Source organism: Salvelinus alpinus, chromosome 15, assembly GCF_045679555.1.
Source record: "Salvelinus alpinus chromosome 15, SLU_Salpinus.1, whole genome shotgun sequence".
Classification (NCBI taxonomy): Eukaryota; Metazoa; Chordata; class Actinopteri; order Salmoniformes; family Salmonidae; genus Salvelinus; species Salvelinus alpinus.
In genome coordinates this window covers 23,499,705-23,512,382 of record NC_092100.1, presented here as the reverse complement: position 1 = coordinate 23,512,382, position 12,678 = coordinate 23,499,705, and the positions used below count along the sequence as shown (strand labels likewise).

At 41.6% G+C, this 12,678-nt stretch overlaps 1 protein-coding gene across 2 annotated transcripts in view; it reads left to right on the top strand.

Moving 5' to 3' along the window:
* The window catches only part of LOC139539753 (low-density lipoprotein receptor-related protein 5-like), an 83,698-nt gene that overhangs the window by 31,941 nt on the left and 39,079 nt on the right, over positions 1 to 12,678 (top strand). For both annotated transcript variants that reach the window (XM_071343009.1, XM_071343011.1), the window contains 2 exons: positions 322 to 718; positions 2,436 to 2,607. In XM_071343009.1, the coding sequence (XP_071199110.1) occupies positions 322 to 718; positions 2,436 to 2,607 (569 nt within the window). The remainder of the gene's footprint in view (positions 1 to 321; positions 719 to 2,435; positions 2,608 to 12,678) is intronic.

Genomic DNA, 12,678 nt, shown 5'->3' with positions numbered 1-12,678 from the left:
ACATTTGAAATGGATATTTAGATCTGGTCTTTTGTCTTTGTTTCAAAATCTTGTCTAAAGCCTCTTCTCACCTTTTTTTTAATGAAAAAGTGCTAACATTTCTCATTTTCATAAGCTAAACAAATAAAATCAAGATTTTAAAGTTACACTATAAATCGCCCTCTGAAATGTTATCTTTACTAAAACATATTAATTTATGCTTGTCAGGTATGGCTATGTAGGACCTCAGATAAATCCCCAATAAGCTGTTATTTCACGTGCCAGTTGAATGTCATGCTCTCTCCCCACTCATTCCCAATTATGTCCACTTCTCTACCCTAGGTGCGGAGCAGGTTCTACTGCTGGCCAGGCGGACTGACCTGAGGAGGATTTCTCTGGACCTCCCAGATTTCACCGACATCGTTCTGCAGGTGGACGACATCCGCCATGCCATCGCCATCGACTATGACCCTGTGGATGGATATGTGTACTGGACAGACGACGAGGTTAAAGCCATCCGCCGCTCCCGCATTGACGGCACCGAGGCCCAGACCCTGGTCACCACGGAGATCAACCACCCAGATGGCATTGCGGTGGATTGGGTGGCCCGGAACCTTTACTGGACGGATACGGGTACTGACCGTATTGAGGTTACAAGGCTGAACGGAACCTCGCGCCGCATTCTGATCTCAGAGAACCTGGATGAACCAAGGGCCATTGTGCTGGACCCTGTCAATGGGTACGTGTGTCCATTTTAGATTTGTGGCTTTTTTCTTACTTCATCACAGTAATCAATTTAACTAATTTCAGCAAAACATTTGAATTAATGTATTTGAATTCACTAACTTTTTTACAGCATTCCTTTTGATTTCAACAAAACCTTCCATACATCTTTGCCCATTGAAGAAGTGATCAGAAAAGTGACTTTGGACCTGAATGCCAAAACATTCAGGAGATTAAGGTGCTCAAAGTTGACCCACCATACCATGAGACAACCATGTCTGCTTTACTGGAAAAGTTTAACGGTTGAGTTTGATATCATTTAAAAGCTTACAAACGGTGTCAAACTAATTCATTATTTATTGAAAAAAGTTTTCAATAAAAATGTAATTAAGTATTCAGACCCTTTACACCGTACTTTGTTGAAGCACCTATTTGGGGAGTTTCTCCCATTCTTCTCTGCAGATCCTGGATGGGGAGTGTCGCTGCAGAAGTCTCCAGAGATGTTCGGTTGGGTTCAAGTCCGGACTCTGGCTGTCCCATTCAAGGACATTCAAAGTCTTGTCCCAAAGCCACTCCTGTGTTGTCTTGGCTGTGTGCTTAGGGTCGTTTTCCTGTTGGAAGGTGAACCTTCGCCCCAGTCAGGTCCTGAGTGCTCTGGAGCAGATTTTTATCAATGATCTCTCTGTACTTTGCTCTGTTCATCTTTGCCTCGATCCTGACTAGTCTTTCATTCCCTGCCGCTGAAAAACATCCCTACAGCTTGATGCCCCACAGCTTGATGCATGCTTCAACTTAGGGATGGTGCCAGGTTTCCTCCAGGCTTGACGCTTGGCATTCAGACCAAAGAGTTCAATATTGGTTTGATCAGACCAGAGAATCTAATTTCTCATGGTCTAAGATTATTTTTGGCAAACTCCAAGCGGGGGTGTCGTGCCTTTTACTGAGGAATGGCTTCTGTCTGGCCACTCTACCATAAAGGCCTGATTTGGTGGAGTGCTGCAAGGTTCTCCCATCTCCACAGAGGAACTCTGGAGCTCTGTTTGAGTGACCACCGGGTTCTTGGTTACCTCCCTGACCAAGGACCTTCTCCCCAGACTGCTCAGTTTGGATTGGCGGCCAGCTCTAGGAAGAGTCTTGATGGTTCCAAACTTCTTACATTTAAGAATGATGCAGGCCACTGTGTTCTTGGGGACCTTCAATGCTGCAGAATGTTTTTGGTACCCTTCCCCAGATCTGTGCCTTGACACAATCCTGTCTCGGAGCTCTACGGACAATTCCTTCGACCTCATGGCTTGCTTTTTGCTCTGATATGCACTGTCAACTGTGGAACCTTATATAGACAGGTGTGTGCCTGTCCAAATCATGTCCAATCAAATGAATTTACCACAGGTGGACTCCAATCAAGTTGTAGAAACATCTCAAGGATGATCAATGGAAACCGGATGCACCTGAGCTCAATTTCGAGTTTCATATCAAAGGGTCTGAAAACTTATGTAAATATGGTATTTCTGTTTTTTCAAAAGTTTCTAAAAACCTGTCTTCACTTTGTTATTATGGGGTATTGTGTGTAGGTTGCTGAGAAGAAAAAACATATTTAATCCATTTTAGATCCATTTACATTCAAATGGATTTTCCGTATGTACTAACCCAAACCTGTTGAATAATTTGAGTTCCATTCTCACTTAAAGCAATTTTGTTTTCGGTTTTAATTCTGTGCTGGCCTCTCTCCACAGTTACATGTACTGGACAGACTGGGGGGAGAAGCCTAAGATAGAGCGTGCTAACCTGGATGGAATGGAACGTCTCGTGCTGCTCAATACCTCGCTGGGTTGGCCCAACGGTTTAGCCATCGACTATGAAGCAGGAAAACTGTACTGGGGCGATGCCAAGACGGACAAAATTGAAGTAAGTAAAAAAAAAAAAAAAAAAAAGTGTTTCTTATGCATCAAATAGTTGTGTATGGTGCAACTATACTATTACCATCATGGTTTGATGCAGTTTTCTCTCATTCATTCTCCTCATTTGAGGTTGTCTGGTGTGTTTGTGTTGCCTGTGGAGGTTGAGAAGTACTTCAGGAGCACATTCTTAGATGAGGTGAGGCAGCCGTGGCCTGATATTTATCTGACCATTGATCCCATGTGAGCGACAGAGGAATGTCAGAGAGAGAGCTCTTATGTAATACCGGGAGAGGCAACACTAGATTTCCTGTCAGACATGCACTGCCATTTTATCGTTGTTTGTATTCTTACGGCTAGGACTTTATACTGTACATCTTTCCTGACTGCCTCTGTTTAAAGCCTACTTTTTAAAAACACTGATATTGCCCAATATTGTTGTTTTGGGGGGGCCATGTGATGGACTGAATTATTTGAAGAGGATAGAAACAGTTCTAGGCCCCTCCTATGTGAGAGCACGGTGGGTGATCATGTCTTTAGAGGAATAGCTGTGTGTGTCTTCAAGGTTTCTGACTGTATTGTATGATTTATCGTCTACCTGCATGTACAGGTCCCTGGGTGTTGAATACCATGGTGGCCATTTTTTTCTCCAGTCACACGCTCCATATAATATGTAAATACAGGAAGAGCCGGAGCCTCCTCCCAGATGAGGTTTAACACAGGGCTTGATGGAAATAAGTTTGTTTTCCTTTTCCTTCTCGTGTGTGTGTGTGTGTGTGTGTGTGTGTGTGTCTCCTGTTGGTTGAATATTCCCCTCATCATAACTATGCTTTTACCAGTGGCTAGTGAACTCCCTTTAGTTTCTGCTTGTTTAGGAGCAGTATGTCTGGCTGACCCCATCAGTCTTTGGAAGTTAACCCAGGGAATAGTTTTCCTAGCTCGCCTCAGTCGCCTTGCACCCTGCAGGGGCATTGTTCACAGTATCTGAAAGCATGAACTGCCCCTAGTTCCAGAGTTGGAAGGGCAGCAGGGGAAAGGGGTGGCTAGGGTGAAGACATTCCATTTACAGATTCACTCAAACTCTTGGTTGAACTGTACATCATTTTGACCTGCCTAGCTAGAATGCTCTGAAGCTGTTGGTTTTCATGAAGGGGGTCAGACGTGCAGGCTGAGATGAATGAGCAGGGATTAGGGAGCTCCCGCTGAGATATTGAGCTCACTGAGAGGCCATAGACTTGTCCACATGTCACGATACCAGAATTTTGACATCGGTACCAGGTTTAGTATAATGATAATCGATACTCGATCAGTTTATAATAGCAATCAGGCACCTCAGGGGTTTGTGGTATATGGCCTATATACCACAGCTAAGGGCTGTATCCAGGCACTCATATAAAAAATATAATTTCTGGATTACATGTATTGTTTTTTAAAAGTATTATTGCAAGGTATTACTGCACGGTTGCAGCTACAAACACAAGCATTTCGCTGCACCTGTGATAACATCTGCAAATCTGTTTTCGCGACCAATAAACTAGGACTTGATTTATGATGGTAAAATGCATCCCACCAATGCACGATAGAAAAAAATAGAAAAAAACGTTGTGCCGGTATTGGGTCACATCTTTTGAATGGTATTGGCTAGAATCAAGCAGTTTTTTCTGGGGAAACGAGGGCATCTTGGCTACGGAACATGGCTATGAAATGCAGTGGGGAAAGTGGGAGGGTACAAATTCAAGTACAGACTACTTTTCTATACTCAAGGGGGGAGAAAAACATAGCTGAACTGTTTTACTATTTAACTCAGTGCTCTATTGTTTTTAATTTCGTAAAGCAGCTTGTTTTTCTTAACCAGGCAAGGGTAGCAAACTATAAGGCTGGTGGTGACTGGTTAGCTATGGGGAAGCAAGAGTCGCCTGCTCGATTTGTATAACCTATGCTGCGCGTCTGTGCTGTTAATATTAATTGAAGTTATCGCTGAAAAGTTCTTAATCTCTCCAAAAAGTATTGTTCAGTCCATTTAGTAGTCAGATTTTAGTCACATAGATAATTTAGTCTTGTTTTAGTCAACTAAATTAAAAATACAATTTGTTTAGTTATAGTTTTTTTCTGGGTCAGTTATAGTGTCGTCAATTGAAACTCAAAAATAGGTATTTGACAAATATTTTAGGGTGTTTTCACACTTTGTCCCTTCCAGACAATTTTCGTGAACTCAGTGCGGTTTACTGAATTTTGCTGAATTCAAGAGTCCCCCGAAGCGAACCAAACTGAGACCATCTTTTTTAGGGCAATGTGAACACAAAGCTCCCCAGGTTTGCTTGTCATTATTCCCGCACCACACACTAGACTAATGCAACACCGTTTCCCCTGCCATAAACCTCCTCCCATTGGAAAAAATGTGTGTTGTTTCTGGATAGGCCTATTGATTAGCGATTGTCAAGGATGCACAGAAATTCCAAAATACAGTTGAAGTCGGAAGTTTACATACACCTTAGCCAAATACATTTAAACTCAGTTTTTCACAATTCCTGACATTTAATCCTAGTAAAAATTCCCTGTTTTAGGTCAGTTAGGATCACCACTTAATTTTAAGAATGTGAAATGTCAGAATAATAGTAGAGTGATTAATTTCAGCTTTTATTTCTTTCATCACATTCCCAGTGGATCAGAAGTTTACATACACTCAATTAGTATTTGGTAGCATTGCCTTTAAAATGTTCAACTCGGGTCAAATGTTTAGGGTAGCCTTCCACAAGCTTCCCACAATAAGTTGGGTGAATTTTGGCCCATTCCTCCTGACAGAGCTGGTGTAACTGAGTCAGGTTTTTAGGCCTCCTTGCTCGCACCTGCTTTTTCAGTTCTGCCCACAAATTTTCTATGGGATTGAGGTCAGGGCTTTGTGATGGCCATTAAGCCATTTTGCCACAACTTTGGAAGTATGCTTGGGATCATTGTCCATTTGGAAGACCATTTGCGACCAAGCTTTAACTTCTGACTGATGTCTTGAGATGTTGCTTCAATATATCCACATAATTTTCCTACCTCATGCCATCTATTTTGTGACGTGCACCAGTCCCTCCTGCAGCAAAGAACCCCGACAACCTGATTGCTGCCACCCCCGTGCTTCACGGTTGGGATGGTGTTCTTCGACTTGCAAGCCTCCCCCTTTTTCCTCCAAACATACCGATGATCATTATGGCCAAACAGTTCTATTTTTGTTTCATCAGACCAGAGGACATTTCTCCAAAAAGTACAATCTTTGTCCCCATGTGCAGTTGCAAACCATAGTCTGGCTTTTTTATGGCGGTTTTGGAGCAGTTGCTTCCTTGCTGAGCAGCCTTTCAGGTTATGTCGATATAGGACTCGTTTTACTGTGGCTACAGATACCCTTTGTACCAATTTCCTCCAGCATCTTCACAAGGTCCTTTGCTGCTGTTCTGGGATTGATTTGCACTTTTCAAACCAAAGTACGTTCATCTCTAGGAGACAGAATGCGTCTCCTTCCTGAGCGGTATGACGGGTGTGTGGTCCCATGGTGTTTAAACTTGCGTACTATTGTTTGTACAGATGCACGTGGTACCTTCAGGCATTTGGAAATTGCTCCCAAGGATGAACAAGACTTATGGAGGTCTACAATTGTTTTTCTGAGGTTTTGGCTGATTTTCTTTAGATTTTTCTCATGATGTCAAGCAAAGAGGCACTGAGTTTGAAGGTAGGCCTTGAAATACATCCACAGGTACACCTCCAATTGACTCAAATTATGTCAATTAGCCTATCAGAAGCTTCTAAAGCCATGACATAATTTTCTGGAATTTTCCTAGCTGTTTAAAGGCACAGGCAACTTGGTGTATGTAAACTTCTGACCCACTGGAATTGTGATACAGTGAATTATAAGTGAAATAATCTGTCTGTAAACAATTGTTGGAAAAATTACTTGTCATGCACAAAGTAGATGTCCTAACTGACTTGCCAAAACTATAGTTTGTTAATAAGAAATGTGTGGAGTGGTTGAAAAACAAGTTGTAATGACTCCAACCTAAGTTTATGTAAACTTGACTTCAACAGTATGTGTGGTGTTTTTGAGTTCAGATGATTTGTTTGCAATATGTGATCTATAGGCTAAGAGAGCTTCATAAACTGTTTAGTCGATTGTGGGGTTTGAATAGTGTGAAAACACCAACATACAGTATTTGGTGAGATCCCAACACAGGGTAGAAAATCTATTCTAGCTCTTAAAGGGGCAGTAGACTACATTGGATGTACAATTTTCAATTACAGCATTAATTAATCTGCAGTTATTCTTCTGATACTATTAACATGTAAATATTAGAATAATAATATCATCTGATTACAATTGTATTTTTTTTTTTACTAAATGCAATCTATTAGCTTCCAAAATGTAAATAGGTATATCTAGCTGTCAGATAACACATTCTGATGTAATTGCTTGTCCTGCACTTTGTGAAAACCCAGAGTGCATTGAGTGAATGTTGGAAAAAGATCCTGGTTCCTTTCTAGCAATGTGAATGCAAAGAGGATTCGGACCACAAAATACAGTGGGGAGAACAAGTATTTGATACACTGCCGATTTTGCAGGTTTTCCTACTTACAAAGCATGTAGAGGTCTGTAATTTTTATCATAGGTACACTTCCAGAAAATCATATTAAGATTTTTAAGTAATTAATTTGCATTTTATTGCATGACATAAGTATTTGATACATCAGAAAAGCAGAACTTAATATTTGGTACAGAAACCTTTGTTTGCAATTACAGAGATCATACGTTTCCTGTAGTTCTTGACCAGGTTTGCACACACTGCAGCAGGGATTTTGGCCCACTCCTCCATACAGACCTTCTCCAGATCCTTCAGGTTTCGGGGCTGTCGCTGGGCAATACGGACTTTCAGCTGCCTCCAAAGATTTTCTATTGGGTTCAGGTCTGGAGACTGGCTAGGCCACTCCAGGACCTTGAGATGCTTCTTACGGAGCCACTCCTTAGTTGCCCAGGCTGTGTGTTTCGGGTCATTGTCATGCTGGAAGACCCAGCCACGACCCATCTTCAATGCTCTTACTGAGGGAAGGAGGTTGTTGGCCAAGATCTCACGATACATGACCCCATCCATCCCCCCCTCAATACGGTGCAGTCGTCCTGTCCCCTTTGCAGAAAAGCATCCCCAAAGAATGATGTTTCCACCTCCATGCTTCACGGTTGGGATGGTGTTCTTGGGGTTGTACTCATCCTTCTTCTTCCTCCAAACACGGCGAGTGGAGTTTAGACCAAAAAGCTCTATTTTTGTCTCATCAGACCACATGACCTTCTCTCATTCCTCCTCTGGATCATCCAGATGGTCATTGGCAAACTTCAGACGGGCCTGGACATGCGCTGGTTTGAGCAGGGGGACCTTGCGTGCGCTGCAGGATTTTAATCCATGACGGCGTAGTGGGTTTTCTTTGAGACTGTGGTCCCAGCTCTCTTCAGGTCCTGCCGTGTAGTTCTGGGCTGATCCCTCACCTTCCTCATGATCATTGATGCCCCACGAGGTGAGATCTTGCATGGAGCCCCAGACCGAGGGTGATTGACTGTCATCTTGAACTTCTTCCATTTTCTAATAATTGCGCCAACAGTTGTTGCCTTCTCACCAAGCTGCTTGCCTATTGTCCTGTAGCCCATCCCAGCCTTGTGCAGGTCTACAATTGTATCCCTGATGTCCTTACACAGCTCTCTGGTCTTGGCCATTGTGGAGAGGTTGGAGTCTGTTTGATTGAATGTGTGGACAGGTGTCTTTTATACAGGTAACGAGTTCAAACAGGTGCAGTTAATACAGGTAATGAGTGGCGAACAGGAGGGCTTCTTAAAGAAAAACGAACAGGTCTGTGAGAGCCGGAATTCTTACTGGTTGGTAGGTGATCAAATACTTATGTCACGCAATAAAATGCAAATGAATTACTTAAAAATCATACAATGTGATTTTCTGGATTTTTGTTTTAGATTCTGTCTCTCACAGTTGAAGTGTACCTATGATACAAATTACAGACCTCTACATGCTTTGTAAGTAGGAAAACCTGCAAAATCGGCAGTGTATCAAATACTTGTTCTCCCCACTGTAGGTGAAGTGAACTGGCAAAATAGTTGAGTCCTCATCCAAATACAAGGGCAGTGTGAATGCAAAGGGAACAGAGTTATTTTGCTCTTTTTTACCACAGAGTTCACTTTAAAGTGGACTGAGATATGTTATTTTAAAGAGCACTATATGTGAAAACATCCTTGGTCACTATTTTTGTTGACGGAATTTACACTGGTTGGAACGCAGTGGGTGTATCCCAACAACAGAATGGTGTGGGCGTATACTGGGCATTATACTGGGCATTCCATGTGAGTAGACTGCTGATTGGCCAGCTCATCCTCCTCAGGAGTATGACATCATACTCTGAGGAAATAGCAAATATTTTTTAAACTGTCTGTTTTAGAGGTCTACCGATTATGATTTTTCAACACCGATACCGATTATTGGAGGACCAAAAAAAGCCGATACCGATAAATCGGACGATTTTTATTTATTTATTTATTTATTTGTAATAATGACAATTACAACAATACTGAATGAACACTTATTTTAACTTAATATAATACATCAATAATATCAATTTAGGCTCAAATAAATAATGAAACATGTTCAATTTGGTTTAAATAATGCAAAAACAAAGTGTTGGAGAAAAGTAAAAGTGTAATATGTGCCATGTAAGAAAGCTAACGTTTAAGTTCCTTGCTCAGAACATGAGAACATATGAAAGCTGGTGGTTCCTTTTAACATGAGTCTTCAATATTCCCAGGTAAGAAGGTTTAGGGTGTAGTTATTATAGGAATTATAGGACTATTTCTCTCTATACCATTTGTATTTCATATACCTTTGACTATTGGATGTTCTTATAAGCACTTTAGTATTGCCAGTGTAACAGTATAGCTTCCACCCCTCTCCTCGCCGCTACCTGGGCTCAAACCAGGAACACATCGACAACAGCCACCCTCGAAGCAGCGTTACCCATGCAGAGCAAGGGGAACAACTACTCCAAGTCTCAGAGCGAGTGACGTTTGAAACGCTATTAGCGCGCACCCCGCTAACTAGCTAGCCATTTCACATCGGTTACACCAGCCTAATCTCGGGAGTTGATAGGCTTGAATTCATAAACAGCGGAGCTGCTGGCAAAACGCACAAAGGTGCTGTTTGAATGAATGCTTACGAGCCTGCTGGTGCCCACCATCGCTCAGTCAGACTGCTCTATCAAATCATAGACTTAATTATAACATAATAAGACACAGAAATACGAGCCTTAGGTCACTAATATGGTCGAATCCGGAAACTATCATCTCGAAAACAAAACATTTATTCTTTCAGTGAAATACGGAATCGTTTTGTATTTTATCTAACGGGTGGCATCCATCAGTCTAAATATTCCTGTTACATTGCACAACCTTCAATGTTATGTCATAATTACGTAAAATTCTGGCAAATTAGTTTGCAACGAGCCAGGCGGCCCAAACTGTTGCATATACCCTAACTCTGTGTGCAATGAACGCAAGAGAAGTGACACAATTTCACCTGGTTAATATTGCCTGCTAACCTGGATTTCTTTTAGCTAAATATGCAGGTTTAAAAATATATACTTCTGTGTATTGATTTTAAGAAAGGCATTGATGTTTATAGTTAGGTACACGTTGGAGCAACGACAGTCCTTTTTTGCAAATACGCACTGCATCGATTATATGTAACGCAGGACAAGCTAGATAAACTAGTAATATCATCAACCATGTGTAGTTATAACTAGTGATTATGATTGATTGATTGTTTTTTATAAGATAAGTTTAATGCTAGCTTGCAACTTACCTTGGCTTCTTACTGCAATCGCGTAACAGGCAGGCTCCTCATGAGGCAGGTGGTTAGAGCGTTGGACTAGTTAACCGTAAGGTTGCAAGATTGAATCCCTGAGCTGACAAGGTAAAAATCTGTCGTTCTGCCCCTGAACAAGGCAGCTAACCCACCGTTCCAAGGCCGTTATTGTAAATAAGAATGTGTTCTTAACTGACTTGCCTAGTTAAATAAAGGTGTAAAAAAAAAAAACGCCAAATCGGCGTCCAAAATTACCGATTTCCGATTGTTATGAAAACTTGAAATCGGCCCTAATTAATCGGCCATTCCGATTAATCGGTCGACCTCTAGTCTGTTTGAGTTCGGTCTTTTATTTCTCCCACTTTATGCTTTGGTCAAAAATATGAGAATATGGCGAGTCCACTACATTATTTGGGTATAAGTTAACAGAATGCGAACTTTTAAAAGTGAAATTTTCACTGGACAGTTACTTTAAATCGGAAGTAATAACCTGTTTAATTTAAGTGCCACATTTCTATAAGCGTCACACACTAGTGTTGCCAGAAGTCTTACATTCCTTAACTTTCTGGCTGGTGAAGAGTTGTTTATTTTGTCTGTAGCCTGGACGCTGCAGCCCAGAGCCCCCCTGCTTGACTCTCTCTGTCTGTGTAGAGCAGATGGAGGAGAAACAGAAACCGAGCAGGACTAGTGGTGGAACGCTTCAGAGAGGAGGGGGTTGGGCAGCACTGCCTCTCCTCTCACAACACAAAACACCTAACCAATGTGCTGACTGACAAGGGAAGCCCCTCGCCCATGTGCTCTACCGTGACCCCTGCACTGGACCTCACAATGGCAGCATAGAATGGTGGCGGGGCTGGCCCTTAGTCTTCCTCAGCAGCCCCCACCCCTGAACCAGATGCACACTTTGGTGGCAGCCCTGCTTCCAGAGGCTCCCAGCAGCTGACAAGTGTGTCTTGTTCTGCTCTTCACAAGGGTTTTTCAGCTTCACCTAATGGAGGCCCGGGCCATTCTCCCACAGACCCACTTAGCTGCTGAAAGGGACAGTAGTGCTTGAAGTGCTAATGGAGAGAAATACACATGCAGCTCAGACATCAGCAATTTCTCAGTCGTTTTTTTACAGAATGCAGCACTTTTGTTTTGAATTCCCCTTTGTGTTTTTGTAATGGCTGTCCAAGACTATTTTTTCCTTAAAGAAGTGTTAATTTAGTTGTTACTGTTTTCTTTTTAACCTTTTTCTTTTTAGATGAAAACAACATTAGGCATTGAATGAAACGTTTTTAAAAAGACCTTCTGGTATTTGGACTGTGGCAGTTCACTGGCTGAATGGTTATAAATAGAGGTCTGGAGGCTTTTGAGCCCTCCTCCCAGTTTCTCTTTCCGTCCCCCTTTTTCTATTTTTCTGTGCTGTTGAAGGAGCCTGTCTGAGAATATATTTCTTTCTTCCTTTCTGTTGCAAAGTGAATTGCCTTTGGGTCCAAATACATTTCCATTATAAATGTTTCATGTGTGAGGGGTTAGATCTTCATTAAATGTTTTTCATCTTCACACAGAGCATAGCTTTCATGCACTGGCATGTGTGGCTCTGACCCAATTTACATTATCATTCGATGTGGCTGAGAGTGTCTCTCAGGGGATGTTTCGTATTAAATACCACTTTTACTCTAGTTTTTAAAGATAATTATGGCTTACAATTCACCATTTCTATCTCCAGAGGTAGCAACCTTTCAGAGTATGCTAGAAGAGGCACATTTCAGTCAAAATGTATAATTTTTTACATGCCATTTTCCATTGCTTGCTTGTTGAGTAAATAGTCTAGAGTAAGTCAGACACTTTCAATTAAGTACATTTGTAAATATCATTTGTTTTTCTTTGTCCATATTAATACATTTTCTGATGTGAAGTTACAATGATCAAGGATGAATAGAGTTTAGCAGTGTACTGGAGTTTTACCGGCGAAACTAGAGGCTAGGGCTGTGGCTGGCATGAAATTTCGTCTGCCGGTGATTGTCAAGCAAATAACTGTCAGTCAGGCGGGAATTGACCGTTAATTAACAAACACATTTAGCATCTGGCTTCCACGTTTAGCCTACAAGCCACAGATGCAGATCTTTGTAACATCTACATTTTAAAAAGTCTACTAAATCCATGTAATATAGCCTATACCTTCACAATGAATCCATTATTTATTTTGGGCA